Source organism: Melospiza melodia, chromosome 3 (genome assembly GCF_035770615.1).
Source record: "Melospiza melodia melodia isolate bMelMel2 chromosome 3, bMelMel2.pri, whole genome shotgun sequence".
NCBI classification, from domain to species: Eukaryota; Metazoa; Chordata; class Aves; order Passeriformes; family Passerellidae; genus Melospiza; species Melospiza melodia.
This window is the reverse complement of record NC_086196.1, coordinates 34,695,015-34,720,610: the sequence shown is the minus strand read 5'-3', so window position 1 is coordinate 34,720,610 and position 25,596 is coordinate 34,695,015. Positions and strand designations below refer to the sequence as shown.

At 43.2% G+C, this 25,596-nt stretch overlaps 1 protein-coding gene across 1 annotated transcript in view; it reads left to right on the top strand.

Annotated features, from left to right (window-relative positions):
* Positions 1–25,596, top strand: part of FNDC1 (fibronectin type III domain containing 1) — a 62,351-nt gene that overhangs the window by 11,348 nt on the left and 25,407 nt on the right. Inside the window, exons 2-10 of the mRNA XM_063151255.1 lie at positions 11,382–11,591; positions 11,979–12,077; positions 13,880–13,994; positions 15,081–15,268; positions 15,980–16,087; positions 18,279–18,467; positions 19,242–21,605; positions 23,322–23,455; positions 25,249–25,360. Coding sequence (XP_063007325.1) covers positions 11,390–11,591; positions 11,979–12,077; positions 13,880–13,994; positions 15,081–15,268; positions 15,980–16,087; positions 18,279–18,467; positions 19,242–21,605; positions 23,322–23,455; positions 25,249–25,360 — 3,511 coding nt within the window. The 5' untranslated portion in view covers positions 11,382–11,389. The remainder of the gene's footprint in view (positions 1–11,381; positions 11,592–11,978; positions 12,078–13,879; positions 13,995–15,080; positions 15,269–15,979; positions 16,088–18,278; positions 18,468–19,241; positions 21,606–23,321; positions 23,456–25,248; positions 25,361–25,596) is intronic.

Here is a 25,596-nt window from a genome sequence, read left to right as displayed (position 1 = left end):
TCCTCCCACAGCCTGTCACAAACCAGTACAGTTTGGTTTGTAGGCTGTAGGCTCCCATTTGTCTCCTGCTTTGAGGATGGACCATGGAACATCCCAGCAACCAATAGCTGGGAGAAATTTGGAAGGAAATTGGGTGTTTGGATAGAAGTATTTAATTGAAAATAAAATTAACAGATAAAGTGTATAATATGAATGAAGCATGCAAAGCTTTGTGCTTTATGGATGTTGGTAACCACTGGTAACCACTGTTGGTCTGATGAGGTTGGAGTGAAAGCTGGTGCAGAAAGAGAGCTGTGCTTCCTCCTGTGACTTCCCCTAAGCCTAGTCCATATCCTCCTTCAGGATAATTACATACAATGTTTTCTTCAGCCTTTAAGTGAGCAGGGCCTCATTCTTCACTTGAGTGCTTCTATAGCATGCCAGTGGTTTTAATGAGATTGCATGGATGTGAAAGGAGAGCAGATTTAGGTTCATAAGAAATGATCCAGGTGCACAGCATAAAGATGCTGCCACGGTTTAGTTAGCCTCCTAATGAGCAGTGCAATGGGTGTGTTTTCCTTTCTGGAGATCTATGGCCATGGCTGTGGGGAGAGGACAGAGCTTGGCTCACAGAAGCGCATGCTCTGGCTCTGACTTGTGTCCCTGCCAACCCACTTCAAAGCTGCCTGCCTCAGGCTGAGGGCACAGGGGAGGGAGCAGTGGTGGAGGGGATGCCTGACAGCCTAGAAACAATGCTCTCTTTTTTTACTACCTCACCTGTGGGCATCCTTTGAGGTCCAGCTAGAGGGAAATAAGCTGTCTCATCTGCAAGCCTGTGTGGGGGTGACGGTAAATGTCCTGGGTAAGCTGCAGTGCAGTAACTCACACCCCAGAGCCCATGTCCAGTGTGGGCAGAGCAGCATCGTGCAAGCTCCATGCTGGTGTCAGGGCTGGAGAGAAGGGCGTTTGTGGGCTTGTAATCCTGTCATCCTTCCCATATAGTCATACCTGCGTGGCCATCAGCTGTGGTTGGAGTTTCACCTTCAACTTAAAGAAAGCTCTGCATATATTTCCTCATGTGGCAATGAAACATCTTCTCGGTGGCAGCTTCACAGAATGTGAGAAGGCCACTTAGACTAAGTCAGTCTGAGCAAATATTCTGTCTTATTCCAGATTTTCATCAATAAGAGTGTTGCTGCTCATCATGGGTTGTGCAGCCGAAATTCTGCCTGAGTTCCAAGTGGCACTTGAAATATCCCCAAGGGGATATTCCCCTTTGGGATATTCCCAAAGGCTGCCTCTGACAGCCTTTGAAATGTTTGAGGGACAAGCAGTAGACTGGAGTAGTGGTGAGCAAAAGGGAGCCCTGCACTCCAGGAACTTGCATGAAAGAGCCTGTTGAAATCCCTAAGTTTGCCACAGGCATCAGTGACAGATGGATGCACGAGTGCCCTTGCAGTGCCCTCAGGAGCCATGGAGCTGCTCAGGGGGAATCCTGCTGCCTTGGAATCTCTCAAGGATGTCTTCTCCTACCTTCTCCTGAAGTCAGAGAGAGCAATGTGAGCTGTGCTTAAAACCCACTTCTCCCCACTAAGGAGAGTGTTGTCACTCGTGATACCAATGGGCTTCTCTAACACTGATTAAGCTGTTCCCAGGGCCAGTGCTGTTAAAGGCCCCAGCCTTTGTGGCTGTGAGAAGAGTGTGAGGATGGTACATGAGTGCAGGTGGAAGTCAGGGATGTCCCAGGGAAGATGTGGCTTCCAGGTATTCAGGACCATGTTGTGGGTTTCTCTTCTGTGCTGTCCACTTCTCTTCAATGAACAGTGTGTTTTCAATACCTTCTTCGACAACAAAAATACACATTAAAACGTAGTATGAGTCAAGTGTCCCTAATTTTAAAGAGGAAACTAACCAAAGCTGTAGGTCTGTTAGCTTTGTGGCAATGTTTTGTTTGCTCTTAACTTTCCTGACATGGCTTTGATGTATTGTGTGCTTCATCTTAGACTGTTAGAAACAAAGAAGTTACCACAGTTTATAGTAAATGAAGAACATGAATATGAAAACAACAACAAAGTGTAGGTGAAAACAATGTGGTGACTACAGTCATGAACATGGTGTGGAAAGACAGACTTTGAAAGGGGGTGTTTTATTGTGACGTCTTGCCATGGCATGAGTTGCTTGATGTGGGTTCAGGTTCTAATTTTCTGAGGCAGGTTTCCTTCCTGTCACTGAACTTATGACTAGAGCTAGAGGACAGCCTGTAAAAGGATTATCTGTGGGAAAACAAGATCTGTTCTAACTTTATCCTGTGCTGTTGTCATGTTTGTGGTTGCAGTCAGTTTAAATTCAGACTGCACCATTTGAGGCACCCTCAGGCTCTGATTTATCTCAGAAATAGGGCTTAAGATGTTGTAAGTTGATATTTGTGCTATTTCTACAACTGAATGTCCAGTAAAGCCAAGAAATGTGAGTTTCTTGCACACTAGGAAAAATCTGAGTGTCACAGGAGCTGCTAGTGGAGACAGCCAGGAGTCTCGTGAGGCAGTGTGGTGTCAGCACTGGGAAACCTCAGGTGCATTTCAGAGGAGAAGCACTAATATTCCCTTTATCCTGCAGATAAGGAGTTGAAGTGGTGCATATGGAATCATTGGGGGTCAATGGCTTTATCAGATCTATTGACACTTTAAGCTCTTCCTCCTTGTTGATTTAAAATAAATGGGTGAGCTTTGCTATAAATCTCTTTTTCTGTAAAATCACTGAGTCTCCCTTCTTGCAAATCAAATTTCCAGTGACAGGCCTGATGAAGTAGAGGTTTCCACTGAAGCCAGGGAGCTTCAGGTCAAACTGGAGTACCACAGGCATCCAGTCCCTCCTTACAGTGTTCCATTTTTAAGTTTAGAAAAGGTCAGACTTGAAGTCAGTAAACAAAGATTGAAAGGATACCTGTATTAACATTTGAAACTTAATCAAATAGATCTGTTTTTTATTTGTTATCAAAAACTAAAAGTCTGTAAGCCTTAATCTGCTGATGGTACCACCTAATCCTCAGGCTGTTTTCTGGATTCTCAAGGAACAGCTGGAGTCACAATTATGCCTCTGTCCTGCATAGGAAGAAAAGTCCTTATGTTGTCAGTCATTTTGGCAGTACCTCTGGCTGATATGGTTAAGCCGTGTAAAAGGGAACAATCCACCAGAAACAAAATTATTTTCACCTGATGAAGAACTTCAAAGACTTCAAATGTAAGCAAACTAATATTATCAGGACCTTGACAGATGCATTGACGAGAATCCAAAAGAAAAATAGATTAATATCAGTGTGAATTGGTATTAGACAGCCAGGTGGAGGAAATGTATCTACACAAAGGGATAGTTTGAGTGATAGGTTTATAAGCCACCTTTCAGTGATGGTTTTGGAGTAGCTGGTTTCAAAAACTCTTCCAAAATGGGTCTGCCAAATGTTCAACTTCTTCTGTATTTTACTTATTAGGGAATTGGGAATAATTATAGTTTTTATGACATACAAAGTATATTCTTCATAAATGCTGCTCCCATTTCTGTTAGCGATTGAGGATTTTATTGTAGAGGGGTCACACCCCTACATACTGTTCTTGATTTACAGAGTATGCTATATCCATCCATATCCATCTCACTGCCTGATGTTTGGAAGCTTTCAGGAGGCCTGCTGCTGGAATAGGTTTCATGTTTTGCACTCCCAGAAGTGGCTGCTGAGTTGAGCAGTGGGCTGTACTTCTGCAGGAGCTGAAACAGTGGCCTGATGTAAACCATGTGTTCTGGAGCTCAGGCCATGCACATTAGTGTGGGTGGCAACAAGGAGCCCCAGGGCCAGAGCTGTGCAGCCAGGAGAGCTTGAAAACCACCTGCTCAGTTCTTCTGGACTGTCAGGGGTTTCTGTCCTCCCATTGGACCTAAAGGAGCAATGACTTGGTGCCTCTAGCTCCGGAGCAGGGGTGGATTTCAAAATAAGATGGAGACAAAGTGTGCTACCAAGGCTTCAGCTGGGAACTCGGAAGGTTTAAGTTGTGAGAGTAGTGAAGAGCTTTGAATGCAGTCTTGAATCAAAGAACTCGAATGTGGTGAGGGACATATTTAAGTGCTCATGAGACTGATATCATTCTCCAGGTGACAATTACAAGTGAAAAATGTATGCTGTAGTGGCACAGCTATGTTAAATAAAGCAAGGGGGGGTTTTTTAAGGCATAGCTGTCCACAGCATCTCTTGAGAAGAATGTGGAAAGAGAAAGATGGAAAATGCAAGTTTTAAAATTAGAACAGTGGGGTTCTGAGAGCTGTATGGCTCAGAATGGATGGCTTTTGCTGTTGCAGCTCTGGGTCCAGTTGGAGGAACTGTTTCCATAAGTTTTTGTTGCTTGGTTAGAGCATGCAGCAAAGCACATCTTCCTGAGTCTCAGTTCTCCCTTGCTAAGTGCCATGATTCTACCCCCTTGTCATGGTGGCTGAAGACACTATCCATGCCTTTGTAGCTATCACTTTAGAGGGAACCTCAGGTGGGCCCTAATCCATCCCTGCATTTCTCTGTGGCAAACCCTTGCCCAGCTATATGCTGTGAGTGGTTGCACTGATACAAATGATGCTTTTCTGGCACCTGTGATGCCTGTTCAAGCCAACCAGTCACACCTGCAAGGCAGCAAGGTGAGAAGGCAGCTCTGTCCTCCTGGTGACTGGCAAGAGGAGGATGTCTTGCAAAGGAATGTGCACAGCCACATACCTGTTGTCCATACCTCACCTGTGGTTGCAGCGACTGTGCACTTCATCTGTTCTGGTGCTGGAGTTCTTTGTAGTGCCCATACCTGCCTGGTGAGCAACATGGTCACTGATGATGTGCATTGTAAAGGTTTTGGCTGTATAAATATGCCAGCAGATGTAGATGAGCAACGTCATGATTAGAGCAAGATACCAAGGGTGCAGTCTCCAGGGAGAGCAGAAAATTATAGCCCAATAAGTTAATGGAAAGAGACCCCCAGCTCAGTCTGTGAGTGAAGCCAGTAATGATGAGGGCAACCCATGCCTTTGCCAGCTGGTTTCACCTGTTCTGTCCCCTCAAGGAACCCCCTAAGCTGTTGTCACTCCAGTACCACCTTTCCTCCAACTCAGTGAACAGGCAGGTGTTGGACAACACCCTGAATGGCACTGCAGACCAGGGCCATGGCTGCAGTGTGCTCTGACAGCCTTTGTGAAGTTCCTGGGAGTCTTTGCACAGTGGTTTGATCACTGGAGAAGCCCAGATCTGAGGCCTCCAAAACCAGTGGGTGTGAGAGGCGGACACAGCCCAGCCTCATAGGGCTCCCATCAAAGGTCACTGATGCAGAAGGAAGCCTGTGCATTGATGTCAGTGGGAGAACGTGAAGCCTTTGATAACTCACTGTTGGTTTTTCCTAAGTCGTAATACACGTGTTAATCGTGTAGAATTACATTCCTGAGTTTGGAAAGTGCCCTAGTCCACTGTGCTCAGCATTCAGAGAGCTCTTCAAAGGGAGCACTGGAAACTTCTGTTGACGCTGTCAATTTAAAGAATGTCCTCCGGATGCCAGGTAACTCCTCTACAGATGTATAATGGATCGCTTTCCTTAAATCAGACATTACCGCTGGATGCTGGTCCTCTGCCCGAAACTCCTGACCGGAGCCCAGTGAATTATGGCACAGATTCCATTGTGCTTTGCAGGAACTGCAGCGTTCCAGTCCCTGCTTTCTGCGCCAAGCAGAAGTGTGTGGAAATGTGCTAAACGATTTTTTCTTTTTTTCTGCAAGAAACAAAGGATGTTTATGTCACTCGCCTCTGCTGCTTTAACTGATTAGCTTATTTCCAGGAGGAGATCTGATACTGAGTGTATAAATTAGTGACATTACAAGAGTTGGTCAGCCCACACAGGGGAAATTTAACAGTGTGTTTTAAAATGCGAGGGGACCCACCGATCCAGTAAGCCTCAGGGTGGATTTGTTTTTCCATTTCAGTCCTACTTTTTCTTAGGTCATATACTTAGGCTTTTACACGTGTTAACTGCTGCAGTACTCTGAAGATCCCCACTAGAGCTTGTGTTCTGCTCTGTGCCAGGGCAGGTCTGAGGGAAATCACTGATCCCAGAGTCTTGTGCATTTAGAGCAGTCAGCACATCGCAGTTCGGAGGGCCACATCAGCACTGTTTGAGCTGGCTCACCCACTGCAGGAAATATCTTTGCAGAGTGAACTCTTCTTGGGATGGCCCCAGTCCAGCCCTCATTGAAGCTGGTGAATTGCTGACATTTTCTTAACTGAGCTTGGGTCATCAACTTAAAAAAACCCCATCAACTTAAAAAAAATCCAGTAACACTTAGACAAAGTAGGGCATTAATTTTTTGGTGGAAAACAACTATCTTCCTGTAATATTGTGTTTGTGCTCTTTCTTATTTTCTTTTCTGCTGATGTGTCTTGGGGGTAGCTGTATGGTGACAGGTAACAGTCAGAGTACGTGAAGGTGAGGAGGAGAGCAGCCACCCCTGTGTGGGTTGCTGGATGAGAAAAGTGAGATATTTTCTTTCCCCTTTGCTTTTCAGTTATGGTAAAATGACATTTTTCTTTTCCTGTTAATGAGTAATCAGCAAAGGTTGAAAGCCTTAAGTTGTACAAAGGACTGCAAAGCTTAGATGCCTGGCTTTGCTGGTAAAGCTCTGCTTTCACCTTGTCAAATACACTCTGTTTCATAATCTATTTCAAATCAGGTGAAAAAATAAGATGGTGCATCTAAATTGCTCCAACCCTTAAAGCCAATACAAAAGTGATTTACCTGTTGGAAGATAGGATGTGGGAAACATCCTGTTTGGGGGAAACCTGTTGGGGCCACGAAGAAGAAAGAAGTGATCATGTTGCAAAGTATTTTTGAAAAAAACAAAATTTTCCTGGTGAAGGTCTGGCCATGATACAGCCAGTACATGAACACTGCCACAGGGATGTGGGGGTTTGCTCTCTGACTTTCCTCACAAGCAGCCCAAAAAGGGCACCTGTAGAGTTGCCCTAGGACGTGTTTGTCATGTGTGCCCTGATCTTGAGTGTCACAGCTCAAGCTGTTGCATTTAGGAGTGGCCAATACAATAGGTTTTATGAGTATGAATGTTTTGCAGAGTCTTACCTCACAAATGGAATTAAATTTAGAATTGCCCACTAAGGAATTGAAAGATAGTGTCACTTTTTTTATTGTTCATTAATTAACTAACATTTTTTGCTACAAATACTGTTGACATCTTCATGAGGTAGGGCTTGGACACTTATGGAAATGCATATTATACAGAGTGTTGTTTCCCACAGAAATGGCTCCGAGATCTAGGAACTGCATCTGGCTGGGGTATTTTCTAGTCCTGATGGTGGTTTTGAGTGGAAAAGTGCAGGGTGTCTGTAAACTGAGTTGCTCAGCTCTGAAATTGGACTGCAAATTGCCAGTGGTACAAGGTTCTTATCTCAAAGGACAGTTAGTTGAGCTTAGGGAGCAGTTAAAGTCTTCTTAAGACAGGAGTCTGCTTTTTGAGAAGGATAAATGAACTGAGCGGTTCTTTTCTTCTGAACTGCTCTTCTGAGCAGTACTTTTTCTTTAACCTTTCATACTGTTTCGTCTGGTAAAGCAGCAGTAGTCTCAAGTACAGGGTTCAGAATCAGTAAGTCTCATTTTATGCTTAGAACTTAATTTAAAATAGTAATAAAAACCAAAACACCACATTTCCCCTAAAAAAAGCTGCAAAAATCCTGCCAGTTTGCTTTTGCAATGCAAATTCTGATGATTTTTGGTCAAGTTATCCATTGCAAAATTTCATTTACCAGCTACCATTTTTGGTCTTTTCTGATGACTTGTTATCTCTTAGCAGCTACAATTCCTGCCTCCAAGCTGTTACTTTGGTCATGGCTGGGTCACTGTACTCAGTCTCCCAGGCTTCTGCCTGTAAAAGAGAGATTGATAGTTGTTTATAAACTATATGGATGTTGTCTACTGGCTGTGCCAAATTATGTGCCATCTCTGCAGCAGAACACATTTTTATAGGTCCAGTTTTCCTGTGCTGAAGTTATGGTACACAAAGTGTAGAAAAGTTTTTGTTGACTATGGAAGGCAAAAGGAAAAATCTGTACCTGGACTTGTGGTGGTAAATTGAAGTGCCTGATTTTTTGTGACCTCAAATTTCAATGACTTTTTGTACCTTAATGGGTATGAGTTGTCTTGTATATTTTCCCCTGCAGTTACAGATTGATTGCTAGGGGTCAGTACTTCCCTTTTCTTCTGGAACTATTTTGTGTTTTCCTTTGCTAGATAATTGATGAGACCCTCTGAAGAATCTGTATGATTTGGCAAGGGCAAGCTGCCTCCTTGTGTGGTTGTTCAGAGATGTTTTACCCTCAGCTTAGACCTTGTGCTTTGGGCTTACATAATTTGTAAAATGCTTTCCTACAGTACAGAGACATTTTGGCAATACTAGTGGACGTTTCATCTGTGAGAAGTCAGTCTCAAGGCTTTAATCAGCCCTAAATTTTTAGGGCCAAGATACTGTACAGTTTTAGGGCCAAGATTCCTGCAGTTCTAAGTAATGTTGGATTTCTAGACTGAAGAGAGTGAAAGGGAGTGACTCTTTCTCATTTTCGAGACTATAGGAAAGCATTTTATTTTAATGTAATTGCAGGTAGATCTTTAGATGAGTTCTGAAGATGATTGCCAGTTGATTTAGTTTGACCAGAGTGGAAGTTCAGAAAGCTGTTAAATCAGTTTTGGAACAAAAGAGAAGATGCTTACAGGGGTAAATAATGGGCAGATGAGGAAGACCCAACCTTAAGTTCAGTCAAGTACTTGGTTACTTGGTAGCTAATTATTTTAAGACTGTTTAAGACTATTGTTCCTGGGGAGTTCAGTATCCCCACAGGAAGGGGCATCATTGGGAGTTGAATGACTTAAATTAAGCATTGGATTTATTACTTACTCCTCCCATCCCTTCTCTAGTGAGTGTAGCTTGTTTAGGATAGTTCTGATTTTTTGGTGTGATTTTTGTTGGTGGTGGTGGTTCTGAGGGATTTTTTTGAACATGAATAAGCCTGGCTAGGAGGACGAAACTCTGGTCTTTGGGATACAATGAGTTTCTCTTGTTACACACTGTCTACAGTCCCAGGGTTATCCTCCCTGTGGAAATTCATATTTTTTTCCCCAGAACTAAGATGAGAGCGGGAGACCAGGACAAGGGGATGCTGAGGGGCTGTAACTGTAGAAGACAGTGACTCTGTTGGGGACTTAAGGAGTGTGAAATGTCCTGACTGGGAAGTGCCAACTCTTTGGCATGGCTAAACCTTGTGGGACAGCAACTTTGTAGGTACTTCTGTGGGGAGGTGTGAACCCAGCTTCATCTTCCCCTGTGTGGCTGAGGTCAGGGCCTTCAGCCTTATCCCAGACCAGACTGATGGCTCCTAGGCTGTGATAAGCTCCTGCTGCTGCTCTTCATTTTTAATGAGAAGTCCCTTTCTTGTAAAGCCTGGAACAGACTTCACCCAAAAGCGTTGGTTTTGATGGATCAGCAGTTATCAACAATGCTATTTTAACCATTGCTGATAACTCCATCTTGGGTGCCTTTTAACTCCTGCCAGTCAAACTGTGATGAGAAATGATAAATAGAAACTGGAGCTAACTAGTGAAATGGGAACAATGGTAGTAGAGTGTGGTGCTACCATGAGGAAAGTAATTGAATCCTTGGAAAGCCCTGGTTTTAAAATCTCAGCTGATCGCCTGCATTCAGCCTTAGGCTCGGTACAATTCTCTTTGCCTAAAACCACATTTGTTTCAGATTGAATACTTTCCATATGGCTTTCTGGCCGGGCTGGTTCCTTTTGTATCCTTCATCCCTTGCAACTCTCTATTTTAATTGCAGATGAAAGCTGCAGCTTTGACTGGGGAAGCAGTGTTCTTCCCAAAACATACAGGGCTTCTGAGAGAAAACCAGCACAGTGTGTTTCCACTGCAGCCTGGGAAAACTTCAGGCACCTGGGAGAGCATGGCTTGTTGAGGAGAGGTGTTATTTCCCTCAGCCAGGGCTGGGATGCTCAGGAGAAATGTTGGGATCTGGGGATGTGGTGGCTACCAATGGCACATGGGCTCCAGTGAGAGCCTAAGGGAATGGGACTGGCTCAATCTGACAAACAGGAGGATAGGGAAACATCTCTCAGCAGCCAGCTGCTCCTTGATGGGAGGCTGCAAAAAGTCACTTCTTGGTGGGAGCAAGGCACATGTAGCCCTGTAATGCTGGGCAGCAGCTGCAGGTAGCTGTTTGGGAGGTTTGGGTTGGATATGAGGAAAATGTATGTGAAATAGCATGGCAGCAGGACCAGGAAAGGGATCATACCCCTGCACTTGGACTGGTGATACTCAACTGCTTTGAGTTCTGTGTCCAGTTTTGGGCCCCTCACTACAAGAAAGTCATTGAGGTGCTGGGGGAAGTCCAGAGAATGGCAGCAAGGCTGGGAAAGCTCTGGAGCACAGATCTTATAAAGAAACATTGTGGGAGCTGGAGTTGTTAAGAATAGGTGAGAAAAGGTGTCAGGGGTGACCTTGTTAATCTTTACAACTGCTTGAAAGGAAGTTTTAACATGGTGGGAGTCAATCTCTTCTCCCAAGTTGTAAGTGACAGAACAAGAGAAAATGGTCTCAAGTTGCCCAGAAGGAGGTTTAGATTGGATACTAGGAAAGTTTTTTTTTCACTAGAAGAGCTGTTAAGCCTTGAACCAGTGTGACTTCTTAAAAGAACGCTGCCAACTTGTCAGCAAATGTTAAAAAATACCCAACTTGCATGAGATACCTTTTACAGTGCTCAAGGGATCATATAATGGGAGTTTGGGAAGTCAGGAATGAAGGCATGTGCAGAACAGATATTTTAGATAGGCCTCTGTTGGAGAACAGAACAATTAGAGATGGGTTTAGGAGAAAAGAACCTGCTTTTAATAGTAAAACTGTTCTGTGCTTCATTTTACACTGAACTTTAGCTCTTCCCAAAAAAATAAGGTACCGGTGTGCCTGAAGTGGGGAAAGAGGGTTTAAAAAAAGAAAAAGGAAAAGATTTAAACAAGAAAGCTACAAGACATCCCCAGTTTCTGGCAGGAGTCTTTGTATTATGATGTGTTTTCACTTTCAAGGTCTTGCATCAGTCTGTCTGAAGGGCCTGGGAAAAGGCACTGTTAAGTATTGTACATCCCACTTGGAAATCTTCTTGTTATTCCAATTTGGTTTTACAGAAACAATTAAAAAGCTGTAAAATTATGCCCTTTGTTCTGATCTTTATAGATGTGCTTCCAACAGACATATGTGGAATGTGATATCATGTGCTCCATAGTAACTCTCACGGGGTTTGTGTGTGTGTTTGCTTATTTTGTGAAGAGAGAGGCATGCCAAGCAGACCTCTGAGAGCACGAGCCCAGTCTCCAGATGGCAAGGTACCTTTTCGGTGGAGACCCCCTTATGGAGCAGGCTTCAGGGGTCCACACAGCAGATCCCAAGGCTATCCCCGTGGATATGGAGAGAGCAACCGAAGGATGAGCTACGCTCCGATGCCACAAGAGCGACAAAACCAGGAAGCAAGAAAACTGGGTGAGTGAAATTTCCCTGATAGCACCTGGCTTAGCTAGCACGCTTCTGTAGTCCCCTGCAGCTGCCAGGTGAGCACAGATAATGTGCTGTCCTAGGTATCAAAAACCCTTCTTCCTATAAAGGAAAACACTTGTTATAATTGTGTCCTGTATCTTAGCAGAGTGAGGGCATTATGTAGAGAATTGTGTAGAAATTGTAGGAGAACTTGATGCTATGTTAAAGAGACATCATGTGCAAGTTTGTTGTATTAACACCAGAGGGAAAGGGTGGAGAGAAGAGCCATAGCTCAGATTGTGCTTGCATGTGGTAGGACCACTCTGAAATCCATTCTTTCTTATAAATGACAAAGGTTACAGGAAACCTTCTGTTTTTTCCCTGCATGCACAGCCTCTGAATCAGTTCATGTTGTTTCACTACCATCAAGGGGCTCACAAGGAAGGAGCCAACCTGTCTATAGGTCATCTTTAACTAAAAGAAAAGTCACAGGTATGTTTCTTTCACATCTACTGTCAATGAGTGGAGACAATTGGATGCAAAGAGATAGCTTTGTGATTTTTACACAGAAAGTCTTTTGGTGCTAGAGCTACTATGTTTTTCTCTTTGTGGTAAAGAGCTTGATGGATGTCTCTAATTCAAGCAGGAATAATAAAATAATATAATTTTGTAACATGGTCGGTTGAGTTTCTGAAGTCCTGTTTATTTTTTTTTCTTTAATCTTCTCCTCTCTGTCTACTGACAAATGTTACGCATTGCAGTAACTGCATGAGAAGACTTGATTAAATCAAAGCCAGCCCCCCCAAAATGATATGCCTTCTTTCTCTCAGATCTATAACCCCTTTTTTGAGGGGTTGATTACCAGAAGCATCAACCCAGCAAAAGTTTTCACTTTTATTGGAAAGAAGTTATTGCATGCTGCTGCCACGGTTAAAAAGGATGACTGAGATTCTGAACCATCTCCATACCAGTGTGCTTTTTCACCCCCTCACACTGTGATGTGAATGGCATGGGAATGGCAAAGTGTTTAGGAGGTTTTGATGGTGACAAACACCTATGCCAGAACTGAGAATTGTGGTTGAACTGTATTGAAATCCCATCTCGCACCTTTTCCTTTCTCATGCTCACTTTCTTTCTTCAGGTGCTCCCATTGCAAAATTTTGTCAATAGGCCCCCTAAGATACTTGTGGGTAGTAGATGGGTCCTCTTGGCCATTTTGTATGGTAGCTGTTTGGCATGGAAAACCTGGAACTGTCTGAAAACCCTGTGCATTAAAAACCTGATGGAAGAGGGGCAACGTGCCTCCCTGCTGCCTGCCATTTGTGCAGGCAGTGCTGGGTTTTGGGCTAATGCCCTTCTCTTGCTGAAGAGAAGGGCAATCTCTCCCTGAATTTCAGTCATATATGAGTAAGATCCCTAGAGACTGAGATCATCCTCCAGAGTTTACTGGGTCCTTTCCTTTCCTGAGACATTGATATTTTTTCCAATGTTACTTGTCTATAAAACTCTGTCTGGAAGGTCGTGCCTTGTACATTCTGTGCCTTTGGGAGTCTTGGAAATAATTGTCATTACACTAGTAAGGAAAAATATTCAATCTCTCATTAGCCAGTAGATAGACTAGACTAAAACAACTGTGATGGACAGATAGAAAAGGGAACCTCATCAAAATTAAAAACCTCAAAATATCAAATTAGTTTCACTTAATTTTAAAATTTTGTAAATTATTTGTGAAAGGTACTCTGATATGTCAAAACAGCCCACTTCAATTGTTTTTAAATTTCTTTTCTTGTACACCATAAAATAAATTAAAGCTGAATTCAAACAACCTGTTTGAAGCACTCAAAAACATTAAATAGACACTAATTCTCCCTTGTAAAAAAAATTTTGAAGAAGGTGTTATTGCCCTTCAAAATGAAAGCTGATTTTAAAATCTCAGAATTTTCTTTAAGACAAAATTTCTGCTCTCCAGGTACCTCTAGCAGTGCATTTGCTGCAGATGGTGAATATCAGTATGTTAGAAAACATTTGCTGTGGGCAACAGTTTGGGGACAAATAGAGTATTGAAGGACAGTAGAATGTATTAGTACTGTAGTCTTGCTGACACACAACTAACAAAAGAAATTATTTTTCCATGAAATACCATCAGTAATCAATGCAATTAGTTTTCTACTCCCACCTGTATTTCTAAATCAACTGTGCTGTGTGAATATAATTGCATCAGTTGAAGACATTTGCTGTTTTTTATGAGAACTCCAGTGTTGTTAATGATATGCTGTTCTGTTTTGCCTTTTCAGAGGAGGAAGAGGTGGAGGTGGCACAAGACATAACTGTTCGAGTTATGTCCTCTCAGTCTGTGCTTGTTACTTGGACTGACCCACTGTATGAAAAGAGGAAGGTCGCAGCAAATAGGTACTTAGCCCTGGGTTTTTAAATGAGTACTGAAGGGGAACTGCTTCCAATGCTCTACTGAATGCTTTTGCGTTTATTTAATTGCTGTTGGTTATGAGAAAAATTTAGCTTGCCTCCTAGCGCCCTGCTCATTAGAATTTAGAGACCTGTGTGAGTGTTGTACTACAGGGGTTTACCTCTCTTCTGAAATGTTGCCAGCACCAGCTCTGGTATTTATTTGGCTATTCCAGTGTTGGTACACCTCCACAGCCAGCAAATCCCCAAAGATGCATGGGCAAAGAAGGAGTGGGGGACAAGGCACAGCCCGCAGAGGTGAAGTGTTGGATTGATTTGTCAAAACAGACTACAGCTTTGAGATGACCATGCTGTGGGTGGAGTGGGAAAGACACATCACTGCAGTGGGAAAGACACCCATCATTGCACCCTGCATCCTCTGACCCTCCAGGAACCCCATGCAGCTGATGCTGAGCAGGCTGGGGCTCCTGTGAGTGAGAGCTTGGCTTGTGGCAGCATGCTGCAGCAGTTGGAGACCAAAACAAACAAGGAAATGGGCTGGAAACTGCCAAAGATCTGAAAGCACTGGATTGTGTTGCTCGGCCTGGGAACACTGAAGAGCTGTGCAAACTGGGGCTGAAGTGCCCTGAGAGTCACAGCAGGAAAACTAGTAATTTTAGATGTTCTCTGTTTCTTTGTGGAAGCAGTTATGTAGGCAGACAGATGGGAACTGAGGCACTGGTGCTGCTCTGGGAGCAAGGGCCTGCCAGCAATCCAGCCATGCTCATTGCCATGGGGCAGTGAGATAGGGGTGTGGAACCACCCAGCATGCCTGGCTCAGTTTTGAATAAGAATCTTGAAAAAGCCATCTTGGAGAATCCATCCTTTGGGGTGAAAGCAATCACACTCCATTAGAGAAAGGAAAAAAACATGCAGGGTTTTGTTGTTGGTACTTTGTTGTTTGCACTTTGGTAGGTTCCTCCCCAAGCTCCAGAAGGCTACTTGAGGGCAAAGCATCCCTGTCCCACTCTGGTTCTGCTATTGCTGGGCTCCCACATGCTCACTTTCCTTTTCCTGTGTTTCTGGTGCCAGGCAGTACAATGTCCGCTATCGGGAAAAGGGGGAATCGGCAAGGTGGGATTACAAGCAGGTGCCCAACCGGCGGGCACTGGTGGAGAACCTGCTGCCAGACACTATGTATGAGTTTGCCATCCAGATCCTGGAGGGAGAAAAGGAAGGCAAATGGAGCGTGTCTGTTTACCAGCGGACCCCAGAGGCAGGTATGCATTCAGAGGGTCCTTGGGCTGACACAAGGCATAGGGTTTGAGCTGTGGAACAGGGCTGACTTGAGGGAAAGCCAGCCCCAAGGGATTGCTTGGGGCAGCAGAGGGTTGAGAGTGTGGGAAAGGCCTCAGTGCTGCTGCCTGCATCCCTGTGGTAGTGAAGCACACCAGGAGAGTGCACTCAGCTGCTCTTGTGGTGCAAGGAGAACAAGGGGAAGTGGCTTAGGTATTTTTGTGGGATGGTTCAGCACCTTGGACCCCTGCAGCTATATGTGCCCCTTCCTTTGAGAAGAGCAACCTGGCTTCCATTCCTCTTTGTGTACAGCAAATTAAAATCCTCCCTCCACCATGGAGAAGCTGTCAGGCCCCTTTGGTACAGGGAAATGCTCCATAATAAACAAATTACTGTGTCATTCTGGCTAAGCCACCATAGCAGTCTTGTGCAGACTTCCTTTTCTTAAAATTATGGAATAAAATTTTGCCATGGCAGTCTGAGAGAGAGATGTGACAGAGACAAGCATGGACCTGAGCCATGTGTACTCTTCACATTTATCTTTGAGAGATGTGACAGAGACAAGCATGGACCTGAGCCATGTGTACTCTTCACGTTTATCTTTGAAGTAGCTGTATAGGAATCTCTGCTATGGAGCAAAAGGTGTATGCTGTGCTGATTCTTACTTGCCTCTTCTGTGTATGGCTGTTTCCCAGCTCCTGCCAGTGCACCTGAAAATTTGGATGTTTGGCCATTAAAGGGGAAACCAACCTCTGTAGCAGCATCCTGGGATGCTCTTCCAGAGAGTGAAGGAAAAGTCAAAGGTAAGTCTTCACTGTTGGTTTCTAACTCCCTCAAGGAGCTGTTGTTCTCAAAGGCAGACTGCTGCCCTGCAGTAAGCTGGAACCTTGGCTGTGCCAGGATTCTTTCATTTGATTAAACCTAAGCAAGATTTTCATGTTTCCAGCCCAGTGTCTCCACAGTGCCACAGAGAAGCCACTGTCACTGTCTGCCTGGCATGTCACAGAGGTTCCTGGGGTATCATGCATGCACATTTTATCTCTTCTTCCATTAATAGGCAGGTCAAAATGAGGCTCAAGAAGGAAGTTTCCAGAAAGATTTTAAAGAATTAGTTGTAGAGGAAAAAGTTGGGTAGTTGCCAAGAAAGTGAGTGAGTTTATGTTGTGTTTTATTTCTAGTTTGTCATGGAAGGAAATCCTCAGCTTAAGAAGCAAACACAAATCTGATTTCAGAAGATCTCAGGCATAAATCTTGTGTACTATAATGTTATTGGACATAGTCATAAAGATAGTTTGCCAGTTGGCTAAGATTTGCATAGAATTAAAGAAAAAGAAAAAGCTCTTTCTGGGATTTTTCCCTGTTTCCCTATGAAAATGAGGCTGATTTTTTAGCCTCCTGTTCTTCAGTGGTTAACGAGATTGTGTTCTCAAATTGCACAAGTTGTTGGAGGTCCCTTATCAGCGCTACAGCATCTCAGGATTTGAAAAATCATTGGCCTGGAGGGAGGTACACCGTGTCTGCAAGACCTGCTTTATGTGTTCTTCAGGACAGTGGTGGAATTCCTTCCCTTTTTGAAGTCAGTAGAAGGCTTGCCAATTACTTCAACGGAGCTGCAGTTGTGTCCAAGAATCATTATTTCTGTAAGAAGGGTCATGCAGGGACATTTTCTGATATTTCAAGTCTGCTCCTAATTTTGACCAATCTGTAGCCCTTTGTGCAGTTTTGTCTGCATTCTTATTAGATCATTCATCCAAGGCAATAAAGATACCTAATATTTAAGGGCTGAATGCTTATACACATCTAATATATCATTGTTTGAGTATGAAGTGTTACAGGAGATGTCTTATTTTTAAACTAAATAAATGACAAGATATTTTTACTGGCTAAATAAAATCACTGAATTAGCATTTCATGGTCATTTTGATACCATGTGGTAATAAGGAATTTTTTTCTTTTGATCCTTTTGTTTTTCAATCCTGTCCTTTTTTGTATTTATACCACAAATTAAAATAATGGGAAACAGTGTTCTCCAGTAGTCATTTAAGAGTTATCAGAAGCTACACCAGTGTCTCTGCCATGGAAGCAATGCTTGTGTAAAAAGAAGGAAAAGAAAAAATATTCAAAGAAAAAGGATTCGTGCCTTCCGATACCTTGATTTGTTTTTCAGTGGAGCATTAAATTTATTTGCATATAAAATATCAATGATTTTTCCCTTGATTTTGATGAACTGTGCATGCCTTATTTCTTAACACAATAAATATGGAGTCACTTTCAGAAAAAAAAAAACGCCGTTATATTCTAGATTTTTCTCATTGTGGCACTGTGGCTCCTCAGGTATTATTGTGGGTTTTTGTGTAGAGAGAGAAAGCTGGCAGCCCGTGAAATTTATTATCAAAACCCTGGTTTTGTCTGATACCTGTGCCTCTTACAGAGGATTTGAAAAGAAAACAGAGCTTGCACATATCTGACATTTCACCTGCACTTCTTGGGAGAATAATGGGAAGATTCCTCTTCATGCCCAGAATTGTTCCTATAGGGGTGAAATTTCTCTCAACACAGAAAGCTAAGACAGAGCACAGGTATCACAGTAATTCAAAACTCGAAGGTGAGAGCAAGGGGAGTTTCAAAGTGGCAACCAGACCTTGCTTTGCTCTCTCTGCCGTGGTGTTTGACCCCAGCTCTGACTAAGCACAGTGTGTCATATTTAGAATTTGTTGGACAGACGTGATGTTGCTACCATTTGGCAAATCTGCAGTGCTGATATTTTCTGGTAGAAGTATCTCTTCTGAATAAGAACAAATATTCAACTTAACCTACATATATACGTGTATCTCTCTCTCATGTCTTTATACTCCAGCTGTTGACTCGGCGTGCATTGCCAGTGTATTAATTTTAGTAATGCACGTTCTAATTCATCCTACCCATACAGTCTGTCCGCTGGAAACAGGACTGTTTTCAGTTTCCTCCTTCCAACCGTCTGCCAAATCATTTCAGAATACATTCTTTCATACGCCCCGGCTCTCAAGCCATTTGGAGCAAAGTCCATCACCTACTCTGGAGCTACAACATCAGCCATAATAGATGGTCTGCAGGCTGGGGAGCGCTATATTTTCAAAATTCGCGCAGCAAACAGGAGGGGACCGGGTCCTCAGTCAAAAGCCTTCAGTGTCGCCATCCCAGCAGGTGAGCACCAAGCCATGAACCAGTGCTGCAGTTCACCTACTGTTGCCTTGGTTCCAGCTGTGTTAATTCTTACTGACTCAACTCCTCTGCACTCTGTCTGACCTGTGGGATTTGAGTTCCTTGGTATTGTTTTTGCTTGCTCTTTTCATCATTATATTGCCCAAATAAGTCTTTGTCACTCTGCAGCATGCAAAAAGTTATTTTTATGGACATTTTAGCCTCTTAAATAAATGCATGCCATAATCTATGACAACACCATGTGTTCTTGTTATCCAAAAGCCAATGAGTGCAATGCTCTGGGGTTTTGACTACTCTGTTCCTGACAGCTCCCACTCTTAAAAGTCACTTTAGTGTCTTAGATACTACTCCTTGTGTTTGGCTCTTGCCAAAAAGTTACTGTTGTAGGGACAGAATATTTGCTGGGTTAGCTAAAAAGATGGGCCACAGCCTAACGTGGGATAATGCAGCACCATGCCATCCACATGACTAAATTCTGCTGAAGATTTGGTTCCCCTGAAATGGTGTTGCAGTTCCTGATTTTAGATATTTCATTTTAATTGTTCTAAGTTTTACCCAAGCTACAGTAATTCCACATAGGTACCTTCCTACAACCCAAAACTTATCTTGGCTGGACTCCACAGCCTGGTTAATGCAGTAATAATTATTGTCCCATATTCTCATAAGTTTTGTTCTTGCTACCTGGGTGTTTTCTGCTTTTGGTCAGTTTTTATGAATCTTCTATTGTTGCAAATAAACACTTCTTTTTGCCTCTAGCTGCTCATGAGGATTCAGTTGCTCAGCAAAAGACAAATATCCAAGATAATTCAGACGCTAAAAAGACTGGGAATGCTGGCTCATCTCCTTCTCAAAGTTCTTCTGTTTCTTCAAAAGCCCAGCTGTCACCTTCTTCTAAGCAGCTGCCTGTTCATTCACCTAGTGTTAGTGATAAAAAGAGTCTTCTTTCTGAGTATAAGAACAAAATCTTGACTCGAGGAGTCCTAAGTAAATCTCAGTTACCTTCTAGAAAGACAGGAGAGTTGGAATCTGACCTCCAATCCACTGAGGTGACGGATGATCATGATTCATCCCAGGAAGCTACAACGTCACCACCAAAAGCCCAGGATCAGAGGAGGAATATTAAACCCTTGTCCCCTAGTCGGCCAATCCACCCTGTCCTTGCCTCAGGAAGGGTGTCTGTCCAAACCCACACATCTGAGGTGTCAAGCCAGAAGAGCACAGAGGAACGTGAGCCACCAGCACTGTTACCATCCTCAGCACGACACTCTTCTGCCTCATCCGTTCCCAGATACACAGATAATGAAACCAAACAGTTGAGGCAAAGCAACAACAATGTGCCTTCTAAGTCCTCTTCCCAGCCTCTGCCTGCCAAAAGTAATGGTCTTGTGAGTAATGTGGAAGGGAAGCCTGACCCCGTGCTGGTGAAAGTGTCTTCTAAAGCCTCAGAGCCCGGTCGCCAGGCCTCGCCATCGAGTCGGCAGTCTGCTGTCTCTCACGAGGCTGTCTCAGGCCATCGCAGTAGGTCTGGCTCTCTAGGCCGTTCACACCAACCTGCTTCCAAATCAGCAGACTCCCACGCTCGTAATAGCCATAATGAGTTTGACAGTGAAGAAGCAGAGGACAGAGCAGAACAACCAAGTTCTAGGTCACAGCAAACAAGGCTATCCTCAGGCTCCAGTTCCCGCACATGGAAGGATTCAAAATCAGCTGCGGCGGCAGGCTCATCAAGGTCTGCTGTTCCTGCTTACACTTCACCTCACTCTCGCTCCTCCACCAGTGCCAAATCCAATGGAAAGGATGTTGATAAGAATTATAGGGAGGACTCGGAAGAGGAAAACCCCTTATTTCCTTCTCTGCCCTCTTCCAGGCAGTCTTCTTCAGCAATCTATTCCAAGAGAAGAAATCCTGGTCCTGATTCTCGCTCCGGAGAGACACATGGTGAAAAATCACCCCACTCTGACTCAGAACAACAAAGCCAAACAGCTGCTCCAGAAAAACATTCTCATTTGCAGTCATCTCTTTCCAAATCCAAACCTGAAGAGCAGGGCAATCGAGAGGTAAAAGAAAAGCTTGCTCGATCAAAACCAAGCGAGTCTTTGCCTAGAAAGACGCTCTCTTCTCGTCTGCCAGTGGAGAAGACCTCCCACTCAGAGCCTCCACAGAGGGCACAAACCAGTCCTTCCATCCTGCATTCAAGGGGCCGACGCCTCCCATCCCACCGCGCCGTCTCATCCCAAAGTAATGAAGAGTTGCAGGAAGAGGATGATGAGGATGAAACAGAAGGCAGTGACAGAGCAAGCAGGCACTCTGTGTTTCTTAAAGAGGTGTCCTCTTCTAGGGGATTATCTGCTTCTTTCTCTCAGGGAAGCTCAAGTTCATCTCAATCAAAGCAACAGCAGACAGGTTCTCAGGTACCTTCCTACAAGCCAAAACACACTCAGCCAGACTCCAGTTCTGCCAGTGATACAGCAAAAGACAGCCAGTATAATCAAAGGCTGTCACACACTTCGAGACAAACTCGTCCTTCGTTGCCTACTCGCTCAGGGGTTGCTACAAGAACAGCATCCCAAACAGAGAAAAAAAAGGGCTTGTTGCCCTCAAAAATGTCTAACACTGAACTTCCTCAAAAAGTTCCTTCCCCCTCTTCATCTAAATCTCATCAGTCAGTTTCTAATGAAGAGGATGATTATTACAGTGAATATGATCAGAAAGAAATGGAAGAGAAACCCACATCTTTGGCTGCAAAACGGTCCCCTTCTGTTTCTAGAGGTAACAAAAATGTATATGAAGACACTGCTAGCAATAAAAGAAAATCTATGGACACTCTTCTACCTCACAAACTAAGTTCTGAAGAAGAAGAGATGGAAAAACCTTCAATATTAAAAATGTCTCCTCCTGAATCACCAAGAAGCTCTGCCACAGCATCACAGACTACTCAGTCCTCTAACAAACATACCCCATCTAAACCAAGCTTTGTCTGGCCACGTTCTTCTGCATCTACCACCACACACACCATTTCTCCAGCAGTTTCTTCCACTTCATCTCCTCGTCAGCGACTACTGAACTCCAGGCTAGGGAGCCCTTCCCAGCGCCAATTTGTTAGACCTCCTTATAGACCAGGTATCCTGCCTTTGTTGTACTAATGTCACTAATTGTGTTTTTCCTAGAGTCAGCATTTAGATGAAAAGTTCTCCAGCAGGATACAGGTTCAATTATTTAGTATAATGTGTTGCTTTTTATTTTGGTGGTAGCCGGGAAGCCCAGTTCTTGGGGACATTGCCTATTTGGTGTAATGTGGTGCCCCAGACCCTTTCTCCTGTGGTCTGATCTGCACAGGATCCCATGATCCGCAAAGAGGGTGACAGAGTTAGGTGCTAAATTGGAAAAGTTCCTTTTTGAGCAATGACTTCACCAAATGCTCATTGAGAGCTCATTTGTACTCAGAATATGCCAGCCTCTCAGGTACATAGCTCTTCATCATGGATTGCTAAAAGCCTTTTGTAGGTTCCATAGTACCACCTTGCCCATGCCTAGACAGTGAAGTGTTTCCTCATGATGCCCTGGCATTCCATGTTTTCTTTGATGATTTTTTAAGTCACTTTCCTCTTTTTTCTAACCATCAGCTCAGGATTGCCCATACCTGTTGCCTATACCTGCTGTCCATCACTGCCAGACCATCTAGTACCGTTATGGCTGTGATTTCCCCAAAAGTTAGAGGCTTGTTTCTGACAGAATATCTGCAGACCTAGTAGAATAGAGGGTCCACTACAGATCAAGGTATTTATTCTTCATGTCACCTATGCTAGGTAGAAATACCTTTTCTCCCTCCAGTGCATGGACATGCAAAATAGTATTTAGTGACCTGAATGTTTTAGTAAATGTTTTAGTAAATACCTTCTGTGTTTTCTGTAGGTAGTAATGTTTGGTTTGAAGTGGCCTTCCTGTTCCACAATGAGGACTGTATATCTGGGCTGTTGCATCTGATATGCTTTAGTCAGACTCAGTGTTGTGTAGAGATTCACCAGCTTAAAGAGCTTTGAATAATACCATGGGGGATGAGATGTATGACTGAAAAAAATAACAGATTTCTCTATGGAGGTTATTTAAGGTTACTACCAGCAATGCAATTGTGAAGTTATAGCCAGCAAGTGTTCAGTTAATTTTTTTCCCGGTCTATATTTTTTTCCCACTATATTTTTCTGGAAGCAAGTCTCTGAGATAAGATGTGAAAGTTGCTACCCTTTCAGAGCTGGGGCGCCTACAGCTCAGTGCTACTGCTTCTCCACTTCTGACGTGACTGTACTTCTGTTTAGCAGTAGTTTTTTAGCTAGAGAAGGAGATTCCTTCATTTTCCAAGTTAAAAATATAGGAGTAGAGATAATTCCTATGCCCTCTCATTTCAGTTTATCACTACAGCTTTGTATAAGGATATGACTGAACAAGTGGTTGTGTTTAATAATGGTTTCTTCCTTCATCTCATGTCTGAAAGATCATTTACAAAGATCACAAACATTTTAATGACTGTAGTGCCATGAAGAAATGTTGCCCTGCTTTCTTAAGAAAAAAAAAATAGACCAAATTAACAAGATAGAGATGAACAATGAGTGTTTAACCTCTTCAGAAGAAGAATTTCAGATTCTTGTGTCAGTTGCAAAAATCTGACAGTGTCACAACAGTTGCTCCAAGAAGAAGTGGAGTGCCTGGTTTGTGGAGTGTGGTGAGGCCTCTTTCTGTTATTGTTTATACTCAGATCAGCCAGAAAATGCATTTACTTGCAATTTAAAATATGGCTTGCACAGCTTTCTTCAGAATAGTGTGTTTTCTTCCCTGTTTCAGGTTATAATGGCAGACCAAATCTTACAATGAAAAATGGAAATGGAAACGGAAATGGAAATGGTAAAGTAATTCCTGGTAATAATGGAAAACCAAGCGGACAGAAAGTAATCAATGGCCCTCAAGGAGCAAAGTGGGTAGGGTGACCTTCTCTCTAAATTCAAGATGTTTTGACCTTTCATTGTACTTGTATTTTCATTAAGAAAACGCAGGCAAGCAGTGCCCTCAGTCAATGCAGCTTTAAAGTGAAGCTATTCTTAGTGGTTTAGTTTCCACTGTTTCACCAAAATCTAAAGACAATTTCTGGGTTTTGTTATTTTAACATTTTAAATTTAAATTTAAATTTAAATTCAGTCTGATGGGTTAAATTTTAAACCATAACATTGCTCCTGTTAAATTTAGAGAAACATTTTTTCATCAAAGTCAAGGAGATTTGTGCTCCCCAGTGGCTTGGGGACTCTTGACACAGTGGGCTCTTTGCTGTGCACTGTGAGTGGAGATTGCCTGGAATAGCTGCTGTGAAAGATGTGCTCAGCAATGCTTCTCCCAGACTCTCACTCCAGGTAGAAGCTCCTGAGCAAGACTTCTGAAATAAAAAGTGCCTCCATAACTGTCACAATGCTTTAAATGCACTTACGTAGATTTTTGTTTCCTCATGTTTCCCAAGGTATATGCAGAAGAGCTCTGATACCATTGATAGGAAAGCCCCACAAGCTGTGTACATGCCCATACATTGTCTTTTAACATCCTTTACAATGAGTTTTTAACCAAGGAAAGCAAGGGAAGGAACTGGTGCTTCCTGCATGTTTTCCCAAGAGCTGAGCAGTAGGATTTTGTGATCAGCCTCCCTGGCATCAGCAGAGCTGCTTGCACCTGGCATGACACATAAACACATTTATTTTATGGCCACTTCAGTCTTACCCTTTTCATTAGAGGAACATTAAAAAGTGCATCAGGTGTGTCACATTCAAGGGAGGCATTTTGACAAGGATACCCAAAGTCCTTCAAATGGATTCCGGGAAGTGGGCTAGGAAGGTCCTTGGAATGCCATGAGGCATTTCTCTGCCTCTTGAGGGGAAGGCATTACTGCTAGAAGGATGAACACCTTGCAAAGCAAGAGGATCTATGCCAAATCTGGTGCCTGGAGGGCTTCAGAGACTGATCTCATAATCTGCTGTCCTTCCTGCTGCAGTCTTTTTCTCAGCACCAGATGTAAGTCTGTCTTGCCAACCTGGAATTGCTGTTTCTGTCTCCTTCCCAGTTTCCTCACAGTACTTAACACCTTTTGCATTTTTGTGTTCTGTGGCTGAGTGTCTGTTACCTCAGGTTAAAACAGCATAAAGTTCAGCTATTTTGGGTTGAAATAGCAAAAAGGACTGAATTTTAACTTCAGTTAGCTCTGGAATTCAGTCCAAGCTCTCAGACATATTTGCTTTACGAGACAGAGGCTTTTCTTCAGTCTCCTACCCCAATTAAAATCTTAGCTACTTTGTTTTCACTACCGTTTCAAAATAAAGTAACTAGTCTAACATTTAATTTTTTTTTAGTTAGACATAATTCTAAATCCCATCTTCAAAATGGCTCAGCGTCATACTGAAATCAGTATTACAGGAATTCACCTTAGGAGTGGTGCAGCCCAAGAAAATCAAAGGATTTGCTCATTTGCACATGAGAGCTACAGTACGTGATATGAATATGGCTGTGCAGCTCTGGACCCCAGTTCCTGGGAATCTGCTTTCTTCAGCAATTGTACTTCAGTGATTACTATACACTAAGTTTTAAAAGTTCCAGTGCGTTGTAGCTATTCCTGAGCATCACACTTAGAGTCTGAATTTCCCCAGGATTTCTGTTTCTGCAAATTGAAATTTCGTTGAATTTATTTTCATCTCCTCTTGCATTAGCTAAACTTGAGTCCATCTATTGCTTTTAGATTGTAGATCTTGACCGAGGGCTAGTGTTAAATGCTGAAGGAAAGTACCTCCAAGACTCCCAAGGCAACCCTCTCCGAGTGAAATTAGGAGGGGATGGACGTACAATTGTTGGTAAGTTACAACTTCCTTCTTACAGAGAAAAGCTCTGTAGTTGTACATATGGTACAAATCTTTGAGCTGTTGAATGCTTCAGGCATCCCCAGGTCCCCTGCAAGCCATTTGTACTTGAGGTACACTGTGCTTGTACCTCAAGTCAGCACATTGCAGGACCTGGGGAGGCTTTGAGTCACCCTGTGAGACTCCAAGAATCACTCAAGTCCATCTCACTTGTATCAGCATTAGAAAGG